Genomic DNA, 19,300 nt, shown 5'->3' on the forward strand with positions numbered 1-19,300 from the left:
TAGTATTTGGGACAGGGGCACCTAGGTGACCCAGCAGGTTAAGTGGCTGACTTTTGATTTCGGCTCAGGTCATGATCTCAGGGTTGTGAGATCGAGTCCTTTATGGGGCTCTGCCTCAGTGTGGAGTCTGCTTCAGATTCTCTCTGCTTCCTCCTCTGCCCCTGTGTGTACGCTCGCTCTCTAAATGAATAAACATATTTTAAAAATTTAAAAAGATATTTGGGACATATTATACTAATAAAATCATTTGTTGTTTCTCTGAAACTCAAATTTAACTGCGTGTCCTGTATTTTTAATTGCTAAGCATGGGAACCCTGATGGCTCTCCAAAGAGAGACCAGAGAGCTGTTACCAAAGAAGCATGGGGCTGGTCAGGTGCGGAGAGCGGACCACCTCCCAGCCCCGGTCACAAAGCAGCGCTGGCTGTAGAGCCTGGACCTCTGAGGGCCCCGCCCTGCTGCTGGGGAACACCTGGGTCCTTGGCTGGGAAGGCAAACAAGCCGACCTCCCATGAAGTGCCCACAGTGGCACCTGTGGAGGAAGGCGGTGCCCCAGACTTGGTGCCACTCCAGCCAAAGACAGCGCCGGGAAGCATTGTGTGGGGAGGGCCTCGGGGAACAGGGTTTCCCAGCTCGGGGCCAGGCGAGTCTGCAGGCTGGGGTCCAGTTCTCGGTGGCTGCCACGCTAACTCCCACGACTACTACTTTTATTACTAGGGATAGTTGTCACCACACAATGATTATTTGTTGTCGTTATCAAACAATGGCTACACTGTATCAAACACCACATGCCAAGCACTAGGCCAAGTACTTTGTACGTCTTTTTTCAATTAATTCTCAGAATGACTGAGAAGCATTATCACCCCATCTTAAGGGTAAGCACATTGAGACTCAGGTGAAGTCAGGTGCCCCAGACCACTTCCCCACTAGGTGACAAAGGTGAAACTCCAGCCTCATCCCCTTGCCGCCAGCAGTCACAAGAATACCCTTCTAGGAGTCCAGAGCTTTCCTATTTTCCGTCTCATCTGAAGCTGTGGGGCAGGCAGAGCAATGGTTATTATCGAGCTCCTTTTGCCAGCTCTTGTGTCACACTAATTCGAGCTGACTTAAGCTAAAAAAGGAAGTCCGTTAGTTCTTGTAATAAAAGTCCAGTGATATCAAGTACGGCTGTTCCTGGGGTTCACCTAGATCTGGTGCTTTCCCCAGCTCCGGGCGGACTCAGGTGACTCCATGTTGATGTCCCTCGCAAACAGGTTCCCTCCACGTGCTGCTCCTCCCCGCACAGTTCCAGGCTCCGTTCCCTCAGCTCAGCAAATATACATGGTGAGAAGAAACCTTCTTCTTCACAGTGTCCCAGCAAAAGCCCCAATAATGGAGGTCACTGAATCAGCCCGGGACACACATTCATCGCGAGCTGTGAGAGGTTCTGTTCAGAGACACTGTGAAGCAGGAGTGGGAAGGGGCACTTGTTACGTGCCTTACCCCTGCCGGACCTCACCAGTTCTTCAAATAACCCTGATTAGGTACTACTGTGGCTCCCATCTTTCACAAGAGGAAATGAGGCTCAGAGAGGGGAAGCAACTTCCCTAAGGTCACACAGTCGGGAGGTGGTGAAGCCAAGAATCAAACAGCTCTCCTGGACACTGGCACAAAGGTCACCCCAAAGAGGTTTCCACTTTGCATAGTACATTCTGCCTTCCAGGTTTCCAGCTCTCACTTCTTGAAGGCAGGACCCAGGCTCGATCCCTGCCAGGGACAGCCCAGGATCCACCACATGAGAAAACACAGTATTTTTCTTGGTGCGGGTTCTTTCAGGGCCAGTGGATGTGGGGACAGAACGTGGGGAAACCCTAGATGACAGGAACAGCATGGCACTGGCCCCGGCAGCCTGTGAGGGCCAGTTCCCGAGAGGCTGTGGGCACAGTGGTGCCACTTCGGAGGGCCAGCACAAGCTGACTGTCCTGGCCAGGATAGGTGTCCTGTGCTCGCCTTGCGTCCCATGGTGAGGGGCACAGGCACCGCGGGCACCAGGCAAGCCCCTAACCCGCCCACACCTTAATGCCTTTGTGTGTAAGATGGGAATAATCCCCGGGGCCGCTGAGGCTTCCCAGAGAGAAAGAAGCCTTTGCTGCAGGAGGAACGCCTGACACATGAATTCCAATAAAGGACCCCACAGACACAGTGGTGCCCCCTTCTCTTGTTTTAACAGAAACCGGGCCTGCTCATGGCATCAGGGCGCCCAGCCTAGGCAATAAGTCCTGCCTGGTCCACGTCAGGATTTCCATGCTGGAGGGGAGTCCAGCCCTTGGGCACGGTCCGGAGACCTTTCTGGCTGTCCCAGCTGGACAGCGCCACCGGCGTCTGGTGGACAGAGGCCAGGGATGCCACTGAATGCCCCGCGACCATCCTGCCCAAGAGAACCCCAGCTAGACGTGTCCTGCTGCCCGCGCTCCCAGCCTTGCTTGCTGCTGGGAGGATGCCCGGTGACCAAGAACCCACCAGAGACAACGAGGAGACAGCCATGGGGGCCCCTGGGGAGGCCTTTGCCGCCAGGGTGAAGCGACGGTGTCCCTTCTGCCATCGTCCCTCCCCCTGGACCGCGGTGTGATGTCTGCAGCTGCAAGAGTCACCCTGCCCGGAGGAAGGAGCCGGCACGTGTAGAAAAGGTCAAAATCACAGGGAAGTGCTGGTCCTGGTTCTGACTCCTCCAGCCACTGAGTTACTGCCCAAAGCTGGCGCCACACTTCCTGCTCTTGAGAAAGCTCAAATGCTATTTTCTTGAGTCACTCAAATTACCTTTTTCTGTTCGTCTTAACAGAGAAGCTACTGGCAAAAACACCTGAGGTCCCCATCACCCCCTGAGTTTTCGAATGAGACAAAGTAAAAGCTCGAGTCCTCATCATGGCCAACAGGCTGGTCCGTGCTCTGACCCCCAGCTCCCCTCTAACCTGATTTCCTACTTCCATGCCGCTGACCTTGGATGTGACCCAGGGCCTGGTCTGCGTTGGTCCCTCGCTGCCAGGCATGGCTCTGATCTGTGGGTCTGGGGGCTGCCCTCCACCCTGATGCCTCTTCCTCGCTGGTTTCTCTGGTGATTCTCCCCCCTCCTTTCTGGCCCGTGTCCCAGGGCCTGGAGCACAGCACATGGAAGGCACCCAAATACTCACTGAGCAAAGGAAAGAAAACAGCCTGCTTTCATTTCACGGTATTTATCAATCTTCAGATCGGATCATTCAGAAAATCATCTGAAAATCCTGCTCTAATAAATAATACGCCTCTAATTTACAACCCCCCCCTTTTGATTATACAAACGAAACAAGTCTTTTTGAAATGAATCGTGCCCAATCCCAGGCGGAAGTTTTGAACAAATCCATTCTGGAGAGCTGTTGTGACCCCGGAACCCCAGCCTCGGGCCTCTTCTCAACCAGGCTGGGGGGTTGGGGGGCTGTCAGTAGTCCACGCTGCGCATGGTAGCCACTGTGGCGGCCAGGCGACGGGGCAGGCCTTTGCTGACCTGCCTGTAATCCTCCGGTTTGATCTTCAGGAGAGTCACGATATTCTGAAGGGTACGGGACGGCTGCAGGCCGAGGGCATCCATCACGTTGATCAGGTAGTCTGTACGGATGGGGAGCAGACACACACAGCTCAACAGACTGAGCACCAAGTGGGACGGAGACAGACGTCCACCCTGAACCCCCCAAAATGCCAGGTGTCCACTCTGCCCCGAGCAGCCAGGCCTTTTTACTCTGAGCGGTTTTCCAACAGGATTAAACCTACTGTCAGCTTAGGAGCACCTAGGGGACCCAACTAGTTGAGCGTCCGATGCCGGATTTCAGCTCAGGTCCTGCAATCGAGCCCCACGTCAGGCTCCACGCTCAACACACAGTTTGCCTGGGATTCTCTCTCTCCCTCTCCCTCCGCCCCTCTTCCCTGCTCCCCTGCACTTTCTCTCTCAAATAAATAAATTAATAAACAAATTCTTAAAAAAAAAAAAAAGAAGAAGAACGAAAAAGAAAAACCTGTCAGTTTGGCCCAAATCTGGGAGTTCTAATTGCATATAGGACTGGCCCTCCCCCACCACCCACTGCACACTCAGCTCTGCAGCTGGACGAGCCCACAGTGCTACACTGGGACCACACTCCCCAGTGGACCCCACTGACCACATGGAGACCCCAAGGAGTCCGGGGACACACGGGGTTATACGAGCAGCGACTAAGACTTCCCAGCACAAGCTCCCCGTGTAGACGAGGACGGTGTCCGGGTTGGGGGCCTGGTGCGCTGCACGTTCCCACACTTCCCGTTTCACCCCTTGGGGCCCGAGCTAGAGACCGATTCCCGAGCCCACCCCAGACCACATCGGTGAGAAACTCCGAGAGAGGGCCCAGGATCCTTCTAAGAGAAGCCCCACGACTCTAACCACCAGGCAAGCTTGTGCGACACTGGCAGAGTGCGGCAGGTGAAAACTGGTTTCCAAGGTTGGGGTGAGCTCGGTGAACCCCTCTCTCTGAGGCCCTGCATCCATCCGTCGATGCTGCACTGTCAAGAGGATGAAATGGGCCAAAGGCCACAAGAGCACCCGATGTGTCACAGGCGACAAATGAGCGCTGCCCTGACTTCCTCCCCGCAGGGCACATCTGAGCCAGACCTGAGGGGAGGAGTACTCTGTGGTGTCCTCGGGCTCCGCCTTCATCCCCGTCCTCAAGGGCTGCAGACAGCACCCCCCCACCCCCCCGCCCAAAGCCCCTGCTGCCCTTCTGTCCATGGCCGGCTCCAGCCACAGCCCACCGGAGGTGCCTGCTCTGCCCTGGCGGGCTGGCTGGCTCACGTCCAACTCAGGCTGAGCGGTGTCCCAGGCACCTGTCACCCGCCTGAGTTTATCCGTAAAACTGAGCTCTGCTCATCCGGGAGCCCGGTCCCGGCCATGCTCCCCGCTGTGGAAGCTCAGTAAGCCCAGGGAGTGGCTAAGGCTCCAGGCTCTGTGGCTCGCACGGAATGGCTGCTTGGTCAGTGCCGAGCGGGACCAGAGGTTCAGAGGGAGCTGAACACAGAGGGAGAAAGAACAGGGACTCCCGGAATCTGCAGGCAATGCCAGCATCTCGCTCGTCCCGACTGGTTCCGTCCTCAGTGCGCCTGCCTGTACCAACAGGCGCCGCCTCCGGGCGCCAGGATTGCCTCATCCTTCCTCCCTAAACACAGCCCAGAGCCACAGTGAAGAGCTGGCTGCTCTCTGCGACTGCGCAGGGCTGACTGTGAAGTCAGGACACTGGACTCCAGGCCTGGCTCCGTCCCTAGTGGCCCCGGGACCCGGAGGAAAGCACCTCACTTCTAGTTCTTCTGTAGCAAAATAGCCTGGTTTGGCCCCGTGGATGTCCAGGTCACAGCTCTGTCTGGGTCCCCAGGGAGCTGATCTCTAAGGCTCCTACGACCCTCTCCCCACCACCCCAAGAGCTGCTTCAGGTAAAGAGGAGACGGGTCCACGGAAGGATACCAAGACCCTGGGGAGACTCCCCTGCCTCCTGCCCACAGCACCCACAACCTCAGGGCCCCGCCTGCGGGGGGGCGGGCGCCAGCAGGAGCAGGTGAGCATGTGGCCCTCTGACCAGGGAGGCACACAGGCATCGTATGTGGCCTTGTTATTCAGCTGTCCTATGCCTCCGTGTCCTCACCAGCACTGGGGGCGGGGGGGACCTCCACTGTGCACCAACCTCACAGGGGGGCCCTGAAGGTGGCCTTCAATGTGGGTACAAGGGTTTGGCTCAGTGCCTGGCATGCCTGGGACACGGTGGCAGCCTAATCAGCACTGGTTCGGGGAATTATACAGAAGCAGCAGCAGGCCAGGCAGCAAAGGCAAGTCTGTGTCACTCACTTCAACCCACCTCACGGAAGCCCCCCTCAAGGGCAGCCTACCAGCATCCCCCAGGACGTTTTTCAAAATACAGATGTCCAGCCTTCAACCCAGACTTCCAGGTCAGAATCTCTGGGGACGAGGCCCAGAGAGTCTGCATTTCTAACAAGCTCCACAGCCAAGCCCAGAGCTGGAGGGTGGGGGCACCGACAGATGCGATGGGCCACAGCCACCCCTCCGGCCGCCTGCCCCGGGGGCACCCACCGATGTCAGTGGCCAGCTGCTTGGTGGAGTGCGGGGTCAGCTCGGGGATCTGCAGGATCACGTCGCAGTAGGTCTGCATCGTGGCTCTGGCGATGGAGCCCAGCCAGTTGTCGGCCATGTTGTCCAGCTCGGGCAGTTCGTCCCCTGGGAAGGGAGGGAAGGGCGTCAGAAACAACGACCGTGGTCGGGAGGATCCCACCGGCAGCAGCTTTTGCCTCCAGGCGGCCAGGCCCATGGCGGGGGCCATATGCCCACACACACCAGGGAGCTGCAGTCTCCGTGGGCAACACGGGGACAGAGAACAATTGGTGGTAAGGACGGACTACGAGGATGATTCCGGAGAGAGCGCAGTCAGGTGAGGGAGAGAGATCTCCGCGCGCCTGAAGGCGAAGGGCTCTGTGCAGCCACGCAGGCCGGGAAGGGGGGCAGGAGGGGGACCCCGTGAGAGGACACGCAGCCCATATGAGCAGAGAAGGTGGGCGAGCCAGCACGGCCCAAAGGAGACAGACAGATGGCAACAACTGACGCACAGGCACCGCAGCAGAAGGAGACCCGGACCAGGGCCCTCCACCATGGATGAGCTGCGTGCTCCCCAGCCTCTGAGAGCCCAACTCTGCGGGACTGTGGTGAGAATCACGTGACGCCTTGGTCTGGGCCTCAAGCATGGAGTGTGTGACACACTCCCAGTGCCGCACACATGGTGACTCTCCGTGTCACATCACCTGTGGGGAAGGGGGAGGAGTCTGTATACAGAGCAGGAGCGGGCAGGGTTGGGGGAACAGGCCTGGGTCAATGAGGGTGCCCTTAGAATCGTAGGAACCCCATCTCAGGGCAAACAGGCAATGACTGTAGGTCAACAGCAAGGTCGCGAGAGCCAGTCCGGCTGGGGCAGGGAGATGGGGAGAGGGAGCCGCCATCCTAGCCCGACAGGCCTTGCACCCTGAGGCCTGATATTAAACAACAAAAAAAAGCAGGCGGACAAGTAGAGAAAACAAATACATGTAGGAGAAGATAAGCAAAATGCTGCTATATCACCACCAGTAACAACAGTAATAATACAGAACACAAAGCTACAAGTCAAATACCATCCGCACATGGGAAAATGGAAACCCCATCGTGTTCACCGATGGGATGTCATGGTTTCTTCTTTCTAAAATTGTGACCTTGTTTTACATGTAGCATCTCTACAACAAACACAAACCAGAAAGTTAAAAACCAAAAATAGGATGAACATAACTGAGCACAAGGCTAAGAACACGAGGTCTAAGGCTTCCACCCTGGAAATGGACCGCTGGCCCGGTGGTCGTGTGGCCGGCAATGCAGCCAGGCAGGGTGGCTGGTCTGGGGCATAACCCTCCCTCCCTGAGACCCTGGCCCAGGAAAGGATAAACCTACCAGGCCTGGGGCGGCACTGTGGGGTGGGGAACGGGGCGCCCATGCGGGACCGAGAGAGTGGCAGGTAGTTGCTTGCTTGCTAACTGGACGAGTCCCGTCTCAGGCCCTGCCGGGTCCACACTGCCCCCGGCCCCGAAGGCAAACTCTGGCTGGGGGACAGACAAGGCCCCATCATGCAGCCATGTCGGGGCTGTAGCCAGGGCGTCGCCGAAGACCGACAGGAGCCCGGAAGTGGGAGCTCATCCCCGGGCTTCCTGAGCACGAGGGACAGTTTCCCAGACACACGGGAGGAGAAAGGGCAGTCGGGCAGATGGCGCACACACACGGGTTTACAGAAGCGCGCGGGACAAACAGGACACGTGGGAAATGGTCCTGCTGCTGACATGCGTGTGCACACAGAGCTGCAGAGAGAGGGGCCCCGGGCAATCACTCCTCAGATGCTAGTGGGACTCGGGGCAGGAGACTTTTACTCAGGAAAAAAAAAATCCTCTGAGTGGCTGGGGTGTGAGCACGTTGAGGCGGGAGATGGGGCTGTGCACTGTGACCGCGTGGGATTGAGAAGGGTCTCCAATGCGGGCCAGGGAGGAGCTAGATCTCATCCCGTAGGTTTTAGGGGATCTGTGGGTTTTTAAGCAGGCAGGAATAATTAGAGGGCAAGGACAAGAAGCAAGATATGGGAGCAAGATACACAAAATGCAGGTGAGAAAAGAAATCTCAAAAAGGAGGGCTGTTGGGATTGCTAAGGAAATGTTGAAAAAACTGGGGCGTCAGGTTGCCTGATTTTAAGCTTTACTACAAAGCTGCGATCACCAAGACAGCATGGTACTGGCACAAAAACAGACACATAGACCAGTGGGAAAAGCCCAGATACGGACCCACAACTCTGGTCAAATAATCTTCGACAAAACAGGAAAAAATATCCAGTGGAAAAAAGACAGTCTCTTCAATAAATGGTGCTGGGAAAATTGGACAGCTATGCATAGAAGAAACTAGACCATTCTCTTACACCATACACAAAGATAAACTCAAAATGGATAAAAGACCTCAACGAGAGGCAGGAATCCATCAGAATCCTAGAGGAGAACATAGGCAGTAACCTCTTCGACATCGGCCACAGCAACTTCTCCAAGACATGTCTCCAGGGGCGCCTGAGTGGCTCACTGGGTTAAAGCCTCTGCCTTCGGCTCAGGTCGTGATCCCAGGATCCTGGGATTGAGCCCTGCGCTGGGCTCTCTGCTTGGCAGGGAGCTTGGTTCCCTTCCTCTCTCTCTGCCTGTCTCTCTGCCTACTTGTGATCTCTCTCTCTCTGTCAAATAAATAAAAAATAAAAGAGATGTCTCCAAAGGTAAAGGAAACAAAAGCGAAAATGAACTTTTGGGACTTCATCAAGATCAAAAGCTTCTGCCACAGCAAAGAAACAGCCAATAAAACAAAGAGGCAACCCACAGAATGGGAGAAGATAGTCCCAAATGACACTACAGACAAAGGGCTGATCTCCAAAATCCATAAAGAACTCCTCAAACTCAACACCCAAAAAACAGATAATCACGTTAAAAAATGTGCAGAAGAACATGAACAGACATGTCTTCCAAAGAAGACATACAAATGGCTAACAGACACATGAAAAGATGTTCATCATCACTAGCCACCAGGGAGTTTCAAATCAAAACCACCTTACGCCAGTTATAAAGGCCAAAATTAACAAGACAGTAAACAACAAGTGTTGGAGAGGATGTGGAGAAAGAGGATCCCTCTTACACTGTTGGTGGGAATGCAAGCTGGTACAGACACTCTGGAAAACAGTGTGGAGATTCCTTAAGAAACTAAAAACAGAGCTACCCTATGACCCTGCAATTGCACTGCTGGGTATTTACCCCATACAGAGGTAGGGAAAAGAAGGACCACCTGTACCCCAGTGTTCACAGCAGCAATGGCCACCATCACCAAACTGTGGGAAGAGCCAAGATGCCCTTCAACAGACGAATGGATAAAGAAGATATGGTTCATATATACAATGGAGTATGATGCCTCCATCAGAAAGGATGAACACCCAACTTTTGTATCAACATGGATGGGACTGGAAGAGATTATGCTGAGTGAACTAAGTGAAGAAGAGAAAGTCAATTATCGTATGGTTTCACTTACTCATGAAACATAAGGAATAACATGGAGGACACTGGGTGAAGGACAGCAGAAGTGGGCTGGGGGCAATCGGATGGGGAGAAGAACCATGAGAAGCTGTGGACTCTGAGAAACAATTTGAGGGTTTTGGAGGGGAGGTGGGAAGGGGGTTAGGAGGGCCTGGTGGTGGGTTTTAAGGAGGGCACGTATTGCATGGAGCACTGGGTGTGGTGCATAAACAATGAATCTTGGAACACTGAAAAAAAGATTAAATTAAAAAAACAAAAACAAAAAAGGAGGTGGGTGTTAAAAAGCCAGGTAGATGAAGCATCAGGCTCAGCTTTTGTGTCTGATTGTGGGAATGGTGTAGTCCCGACCTTCCCGGGCCTCCCCATAGGGCCACTCTGTGTCAGGGCCTACCAGCTGTCCCCTCTGCCCGTAACCCCAGCCACACAGAAGGAAGCCTCCAGGGGGCCCAGCACCACACCTAGGCAGCACCTCTGCCCTGCATCCGGCAGGTGTGGGCCACCTCTGGGGGACCCCACCCCACGGCAGCCCAACCTCAGCACCCCCACCGAGAGCGCGGACGTGGTGGGCACAGGGATTGCAGTTTCCCTGCAAAGGCCCCTGCTTTAGCACATGCTGTGTGTGACCTCTGGACACATCACTTCAAAGTTCCCAACATTCCATCTCCTTGCGGGAAAAAGACTTGTAAGGATTTTTAAAACTACCTTCTAACTACACGGATTATGAAAAGCCATTTATTCTAAGCCTCAAAGCTCCTACTGGCGGCTTACCATCTAGTTCTTAAAATGTGCAAATGTTAACATGCTAGAAATCCCCTGGGTAATTCTTCCCAGTTTTCTCTCTGTTTGAAATTTTTCATAATATGATGTTGAGAGGGAAGGGCTTAAAAAAAAAAAAAAAAAGGAAATACCTGGAAAGGCCTGTTGCTGTTTTCCATCTCTGCTACAAGTTTACTTTATGGCTGGAGTTTCTTCCCTCCTGACAATGCCCCAAACAAATGCCCAGCAATTAGTAACAGTTTGGTAAGTGAATGAATGACTGAAAACAATTGCAGTTTAACTAAATGTGTATGTTATTTCCTTGCAGTAGGACAATAAGGCCTTCCGCTCACCCAGGTGTGCTGTAACAGACATAGACACAGCACCACTATTTTCTTGCCCAAGAATTTGAACTTGAACATAATCGGCATCAATAAGAGATACATGTTGGTGGGGCACCTGGGTGGCTCAGTTGGTTGGGTGTCCGATCTTGGATACATGATGGTGTATTTGTGCATGGAATAATAGGATGCGTGGGATCTGACTTAAATATTCTTGAAAAAAATATGAGAGGAACATAAGAAACAAGAAGCCAGGGGCGCCTGGGTGGCTCAGTGCGTTAAAGCCGCTGCCTTTGGCTCAGGTCATGATCCCAGAGTCCTAGGATCGAGCCCCACATCGGGCTCTCTGCTTGGCAGGGAGCCTGCTTCCTCCTCTCTCTCTCTCTGCCTACTTGTGATCTCTATCTGTCAAATAAATAAATAAAATCTTTAAAAAAAAAAAGAAGAAGAAACAAGAAGCCGTTCTGGAAGCCAGACGAGCAGAACCTGGGACTCCAGTGTAACTGGTCTCACACCCGGCATGTTTGGGTCTGTGTGTAGGCATGTGCATGCACGTGTATCAAACTCCAAAAATCCAAACGGCATAATTTAAACGGCTCTCCTCTGTGCTTGCCAATATTCAGTGCAAACATACATATGTGTATATATATAAATCTGTATATATTTTCTACATAGTCAGTCTGATAGGTTACAAAATGGCATACATTCAGGGAGCCTGGGTGTTTCAGTCGGTTAAGTGTCCGACTCGTGATCTCAGTTCGAGTGTTGATCTCAGGGTTGTAAATTCAATCCCTGCACTGAGCTCCACATGGCGTGGAGCCTACTTTAAAAAAAATAAAGGCATACATTACTTTCCTCACAGCCATTTGAGGATTACTAAAGTTACACATTTCTTCCTGTTTTGAGGTTATTTGAATGCCTTCGTGTTACTTACTTATCTTTCCGTGGGGTGTCATCTTTTTCGTACTGATCCGTGGGCACTTTTATACAACAAGGATACGGACTGCCACCTGCCAGCCGCGTCGCTGTTTTGCTTTAGTCTCTCACGTTCATCTTCCAACTTCCTTTAGTTTCTAGCTTTCATTTCAAAGAGTCTTCCCTTCCCTACCCCTGAGTTGCTATTCACTCGTACTGTAGCTAACTGTGAAATTTGTATACAATTATCCTTTTTTTCCAAAAATGATGAGTTCCCTTAATGTGTATGACCCTATGAAACTCACAGAGATTTTATTTGTAACATCTTCACAAATGATTTACAGAAATTTGACAAAGCCTATTCTCTGTGGGATTAAAAAGCCCAATGTATTGATGTGATCAAGTGTATTGATTATACTGAATAATTCCTCTTTTAGCCTCATTAATTTTCCTTTCAAAGCCTGAAAGAGAGGTGCACGACGTTCTCAATACTCACGTGGTTTTGTCTCTCAAAATCATAAAATTTTAGGATTATGACACCAAACAGTTTAATGGGATAGGAATAACCAAGTTGGCATAAAATGTATCAATAAATCACTTTCCTTTTGTGTAATTTCCATCTTTAGTTTTAACTTTCTGTATTCCAATTTAATTAATTTCAATTTTTTATAGTTAATATAACTTGCTAATAATAAAAATTTTTGTCATATGGACAACATAACCAATAAAATGTAATGTATACCAAAATATAAAACTGATTTTTATTTTACATTCAAAAACAAAAGCAGCAAATCAGCTTTAATTACAACTTGGATTTCAAACGCTTGTCAAATGTAATAAAATATGTTTGGCTGATCTAACCAAAAAAGATAAAAAAGTTTCTCCTATTTTGGGTAGCTTCTCATTCACAGCGCTCAGTGCTGTGCCACCTGACATGTTAGTATACCTGACTGTCACAGGCTCACTGTGGGATCTGCCTTTTATCAATGTAATGACTCACTTTGGTCCCATCTGTTATCTTTTGCTCTGATTCAACATCACTTTCTTGCTTTCTTTTTATTTGCATTTATATGGTATGCCTTTTAGCATCTGTTTAAACTTTTCAGTGTGATTTTATTCTCAGGGTTGTACCTTCTTGTAAGCTGCTGAAATCTCTTCTATACCATGTGATTTTTCTGTTTGCTCAGCCTTATGAAGGGAGGCCTATAAAATCCCATATTAGGAGTAAGAGGATTTTTTATCACAAAGTATGTGGTCTCTGTTCAAACGTGTCAGGGCCCAGATAATGGGAAAAGGAATAGTTTTAATTACTGTATCTTCTTGTCAGTTTAGAGATCCAGGAGCCTTGGGAGAGCTAGGAACAAGCTCCAACCAGAGGCGTCTGGACAGAAAACATCACTTCTACAGTGAAGAGTTTGTTTTTGTCCTAATGAGGAAAACTCTTCTTGCGGGGGACATTTTACTCGGCACATGGTCCAAAGAGGGGGCTTTCACTGGCCAGGTGGGACCCTTGCCTGGAGCGCTAGCTTCCACCTCCCGTGGGTACATCTAATTTACCCTGGGACCTCCTGCCCCTGCCTCCCCAGCTGAGGGGCACTGCGGGAATTCCTCCTTAATCCACTCTGTGCTGCAGAAGTTCCCCAGGGGGATAACAGGTGGGCCCCAGGTTTGCATGGGGCTACAGTGAGCCTCTCCTGGCCTCCAGGCAGGCCCTGCTCACCTTGCTCAGGAGGAAAGGGCAGCTTCCCAGCGTGCAGAGCCAGCTCCAAGGCAGAGTCCTCCTGAGTCACAAAAGGCTCAAGATTCAGGGGGAGGGACATGATGTACTGCCCGATCTGAAACAGAAGAAAGCACTTTCAGCCCCACATTGCCACATACGGTCATTATTTCTGCAGCATGTTCGTGTGAAGGCAAACCGGGGGCAGACAAAAGCATGAAGCCTGGGGCAACCCCAACTCTGATCTTTCCAGCCTGTGCTAATACTGCCATGACAGGACCCTACAAAAATCAATGGCAATTTGCATGGACGTCACAGATTCACCCTCACACTCATGGCCCCACTATTCTTGGAATGCACTCAGTGCAATCTCTATCTGAAATGAGGTAATGGACACTGACAAGCAACTGTGCAAATAAACATAAATGATGACTATTCATGGGTGCAAAACCAGGAAAGTGCTAACACCCAGAGGTGCCCGGCCAAGCAAGAATCTGAATCCTGTCTTCTGAACTTGGCTGTGCGTCTCCCCTTTAGAAGGGATCTAAGAGAAGGAAGGAATTTTGTTGGGAAGAAATGCCATTTATAATTATAAATTAATTTGGAGGGAACACTACTGATTTCATAATACAGACTCTAGAAATAAACATGGACAATGCCTTCTTGGCTGGTGGGGAACTGCAGAAGACAGGTGTACGAGACATTTGGGATAAGCCCACAAATACCACAATGTTGGTCACATCTGTCGGATGCACATGACTGTTACCACGGGTATACTTCAGACACTAATTTCTATTCAAACTCCTGTTTTGTGTTTTAAGGTAAGTATATGTTTTTGTTTCAAAATAAGGTTGATTTTCAGGTTACAACAACATACTGCCTTTTGTTTTTGTTTTTGTTTTAAAAAAAAAGGTCTTTGAGCCTGGGTGGCTCAGTGGGTTAAAGCCTCTGCCTTCGGCTCAGGTCATGATCTCAGGGTCCTGGGATTGAGCCCCACATCGGGCTCTCTGCTCTGCGGAGAGCCTGCTTCCTCCTTTCTCTCTTTGCCTGCCTCTCTGCCTACTTGTGATCTCTCTCTGTCAAATAAATAAATAAAATCTTAAAATAAAAAAAAATTTAAAAAAAAAAAAAGGTCTTTGAGCCTGTTGCTTTTTGTTTTATTTTGTTGTTGTTGTTGCTTTTTTTTGGTTCTATATTTGTTCCATACCTTTAAACTTAGAGTTGATCCTGATTCTGTCAACTAAAAGCCTTAGGATTATCCAAGTAAGATCTTCCTGTCCTGGCCTCACACACACCCAGACTCCCCAAATCTCCCAGCCCAGAGGGAGATTCCCAACATTTCCAAACACTGAACGTGGGCTGACTCTAGTTAAGTCCCAACATCCTCTAGTCCATCATGCTAACGCAACAGGGTTAGTCTGCTCTTCCTTTAAGGAGGCACACGGATGGTAACATAAATTCAATCAGCATTTTTTCTTTGCATTTCCTTAGTATGATCTCCTACTCAAACTAGGCATCTGGGCCACTTTCCTCACTAGTCACAGCCGTCACCGTACACGGCAGCTCGAACACGGCAACAAATGCATCATTTCCCCACAAGGCCGGAGGAAGAGACAGATGCTGGTTTCTGCGCTTGGATCCCTCCATTCTAATTCCACGTGGCAGGCGTTCCTGAACACCTACTATGTGCAAGGACCCCAGGCATACTCCTGTGTTTGGTACAGCTTTCCTGTGGGGCCATAACCCTCTGGCTAAACCCACACACCCAGTTTTACCTGCAGTGAGACGCCAGGATCCTTATACCTTACATCTATGCTGTTTTTTCATTTTTCAAAGTCTTATCTCCCATGGTGCCCCTCTAGAGCGCCCACGCGGCTCTGTGCGGGAAAGGGCATCACCGGCGAGGCAGAGTGTCGTTCGGGGGCAGAATTTCAATAATCTGACATCTCAAACTTGAGCTGCTTGGTTGAGCTTGTGGGGACCACTGTGGTTCCTAGACAGACCCCACGACTCCAGGTCTCCCTCGGGAATTCTGTCCACATTCATCTTTCTGCAGTCAGTGTGGAAAGGGATGCCTACCGGCTCAATGAGGACGTTTGTCTGCTCTTCCCACGTATTCAATACATACTCCTTGCTGTTCGGTTTGGGTAAGCTCAGTGACACAGGGAGAGTGAAGAGCTCTGTGGTCAGACAGCCTTGGGTCTGAGTTCTGGCTCTGCCGCTGTGTGATCTTCCTGGGATCAGCATCTCTGACAGGAGGACAGTCTCATACTGACTTCAGACAGCGGTGCCAAGGACGATACATGCACAGAGCGCCCGGCGTCCTAACAGAGCGGCCCCTCTCCATTGCCCAGAACCTCACTGCTTGCCCGTGAACGCTACCGCCAACCAGCTCACATCGTTGCTGTCAAGATAAAAGTCTGTGTGGACCATGCACCACCTCACGGCGGTGATATGAGCCGCGCACTGTCCTTGCACACAGCGTGTGTCCGGTAAGTGCTCATTTCCGGAGTTCAGCTCATCAGCCCCCAGGTACAAACCTTAACTCATGGGGGGTTACGGCAGGTGGACAAGGGCCCTGGCCTGGATACTAATCTGGGCCTCCGCTACTCCTCCAACAGCTCAATTTCCTCAACTGTAAAACCGTTCAACAACCTCTCCAGTCCCTTCCAGCAACATCGTTTCCTCAATCCACTCCGACTGTAACACACAGCGTCTCAGTTCTAAAAATAAGAGGATTCCCATTGGTTGGAAGAACCGACGCTCATCTTCATAGTTTCATCAGTTCAGCTTTATGAGGTCATGCCCTGGGAAACAGGAGGAGAGGGATTGCCATTTTGAACTCGACGCTGCTCCCAGCGAACAGAGCAAACAAGGCCATCCTCCACGCCCAAGGGATCACCAGACACTTCCAACTGTACCACAGCTATTTTCAAAATCTAAAATTCCTTTGTACCTCTTACAATAGAACCATAACTTAGAAAGCAGTGGGTTCTAAGTGACAGCCTTAGGCAGAAGAAATTGCTTATCTCAGAATGGCCCTGGAGAAGTCCAGAAGTCTCCCACAGCGTGAGGTGCCCGTGGCTGGAGTCTTCTACTCCTACCTGGTATTTAAGAGCAGCCGAGGTGGATGCAGGAAGTTGCAACCAGAAAGGCCACGTGCAGGGGGACTGTCGCCTCCCAGGCGTGAACGGAGGAGGAGGAAAAGGACTCCAAGTGCCCGGCTCCCCTGTAGGGTTTATTCTGTACTTTGTTAACATGGAGTCTCCAGAACTACAGTTCTTAAGAGATATCTTTCCTGTTGTGAAATTACTCAGGAGAACACTCCACACCATGCCTGGTGCACAGTGGCTGTCACTACACATTGGCCTGGTGCACAGTGGCTGTCACTACACATTGGCTGAATCTGAATTCAGAACTACACACACATTGTTCCTCTGAAAAGTCGCGGAGAAGAATGTGGCCACCTGCTTCCTGTCCTCCCAAGAATCTCCTCTGTGCACTCACACTGGGATGCCCTTAGGTGCCAGCCACATCGCCCATCGGGGGAGGGGGAGGAGGGGTACGTGTTAGGTTTTGAAATCAGCCTGTGTTTCGTCCACTGATTGAATAAGCCTGCCCTTAAAGTCCTCGATATGGAAGGAAACAACCCAAAAGTGAAGGTTCACACAAGCACCAATGTGGTAATGACTGCTTTCCCCAAAGGCCCAGAATCCAAAGACAAGGCAAGGTCTGCAAGGTTACAGTTGCCCCGGAGGAAAGCGCCCTACAGCTCTTACGTTGCTGATGTACTCCAGAGGCGTGAGACTGAAGGTGGGCAGGTCGTCGGTCAGGGTCTCGCCAATGCCTGCTGTGTTCCAGCTCTAGGGCGGGAAGGAGAGAAAGCGATTAAGGTCACTGAAACCAGGAGGCCCGGGAAAGCACCCCATGCCGGAAAATACTCGAAGAATGCAGCCTTCCTAGAGGTGCCTTTGCTCAGTGACAGTCTTGGGAATCGTCACTATTCGAGAGACCAGGGACTTCTCTTCAAGTCATCACCCTGAAGCCCGCCACGGAGAAAATAATCCTCTCTCTCCGAGTTCCCGCAGACCCGTCCAACGGGAGCGCCTGCCTTCTCAACAGAACTACTTGATGAGAACAGATCCCGTCTGTTGCTCCCACTCAGACCGTGAAGCGAAGAGCCAGTTACCCTGTGGTTTGAGTTTCTCTACTTGGGTGGGCACACCAGGTTAAGAGCTGCCTGGGTCCTCAGCACTCTAAAGAGACTAGGAGTGCCCCAAATCCTCCACAGAGACCCCACATAAATCCCACATTCCCCACACTATTTTACCTCTTTTATTTCTACTTGCCTTCCAGATCTATTTCTAAATGGATTCAGAGCTCAGAGGGAAAGGGATGGGGGGGAACCTCCAAACCCCACCAGCTGCCCCCTGTCCTCTCTGTGACCCCTCTGTCTGGGGAGATGCTCTTCCTTCCGACATTTCAAATACAGACTGTCTACGGTATTGTGCTGTGAGCCCTCCCAACGGGCTCTCTAGAGCCAGGCAAATTACCAGCATGTACGTGGTTACAGAGTTCAGCCTGGCACACCTCACAGAAATCTAGTTTCTTAATTCCAATCTGAGTCACCCTAAAGCCAGCCTGGAAAACAAGGCCCTTTCTGGCTGTGCCCTGGGAGTAACTCCCAGGTCACCCTGTAGCTGCCCTCTGCAGCCACCTGATGCCATCAGGCTGCCTGATCCTTTAAGCAACGTTCCGGGAATGTCATGGTCACGTCCACCCCTGGGCTCCCAGCCCAGCCTAAGCCTCAGCTTCCCTCCCCGTGTTCCCCAGCAGCAGCTCAATTCTTATTTTCTTTGCTTGAGACAAGTTCTTTCCTTCCCCACCTCCGCCCCTAGTTTTCTAAACTCCTTGTTCTTGTTCGAGAATCCTCCTCTGTTTCAAAATAGCCTACTTTTCATCAGTTAACTCCCACCCACGGAGAGGAAGCACTGTGATCACCCCCATACACTGCGTGCCCAGGACGCGCACAGCCCTGGGCCCCCCGTGGGGGAGAGGAGACTAAAAGAGGTAAGACTTGGTGCCTGCGCTCCTTGGGAAACCAAGAGCCGGTGACACGCTCCCGCGCTGTGCACCCCCATGCGCTCCCCCATGTGCACGTGCACAGGTTTCCACTTGGGAGTTCTCTGAGGCAGAGGCGAGGTGTGATGCCGTGAGTACCGGTGAGTATAGGAGGAGTGGGCTGCAGGATGCCTGAGGGGCAGAGAGGGAAGACCGGGAGGACGCGGCACAGCTCCGAATGGGCTAAGAGAGGGCTTTATTTTTAACAGATCAACTGCAGAGAGAAGGGGAGGGGAGGCAGGGAGGGCACGAGAAGGTAGCCTGTACCTCATAAAGGACACATGCACCAACCCCAACGTGCAGAACAAACCTGGATCCTGCCTCAAACAGTGAAATTATGACTTTTATGACAACTGGAAATTTGAACACTGATTAATGGTATTAAGAAATCATTTCTGGGGCACCTGGGTGGCTCAGTGGGTTAAGCCGCTGCCTTCGGCTCAGGTCATGATCTCAGGGTCCTGGGATCGAGTCCCGCATCGGGCTCTCTGCTCAGCGGGGAGCCTGCTTCCCTCTCTCTCTCTCTGCCTGCCTGTCTACTGTGATCTCTCTCTGTCAAATAAATAAATAAAATCTTAAAAAAAAAAAAAAAAGAAATCATTTCTAACTTAGGGGTGATTTGGGTCCTATGATTATTTTTAGCGTTGTTATGCTTTAGAGAAAGGATATATATACAAGACAGACGACCAGGTGACCATGTCGAAGGGGCATGATGACGACGTAGGGTTTGTTAGACTCTTCTCTCCACTGTACGTTTGTGTGAAAACTTCCCTCGTAACTTCTGAAAGACAGACCGCT

The 19,300-nt window shown here is 51.2% G+C and overlaps 1 protein-coding gene across 2 annotated transcripts in view; it reads right to left on the reverse strand.

The window, feature by feature from the left end:
- Positions 1-2,973: 2,973 nt before the first annotated feature.
- The window catches only part of COG7 (component of oligomeric golgi complex 7), an 81,582-nt gene continuing 65,255 nt past the window's right edge, over positions 2,974-19,300 (reverse strand). Inside the window, exons 14-18 of one of the 2 annotated variants that reach the window (XM_032328084.1) lie at positions 17,161-17,244; positions 13,385-13,499; positions 6,108-6,251; positions 3,513-3,613; positions 2,974-3,164 (exon numbers count right to left, since the gene is read on the reverse strand). In XM_032328084.1, coding sequence (XP_032183975.1) covers positions 3,162-3,164; positions 3,513-3,613; positions 6,108-6,251; positions 13,385-13,499; positions 17,161-17,244 — 447 coding nt within the window. In that variant the 3' untranslated portion in view covers positions 2,974-3,161. Of the gene's footprint in view, positions 3,165-3,191; positions 3,614-6,107; positions 6,252-13,384; positions 13,500-17,160; positions 17,245-19,300 lie in introns of those variants that run through there. The other variant, XM_032328083.1, reaches the window with a different exon arrangement.

This window comes from Mustela erminea, chromosome 20 (genome assembly GCF_009829155.1).
Source record: "Mustela erminea isolate mMusErm1 chromosome 20, mMusErm1.Pri, whole genome shotgun sequence".
Classification (NCBI taxonomy): Eukaryota; Metazoa; Chordata; class Mammalia; order Carnivora; family Mustelidae; genus Mustela; species Mustela erminea.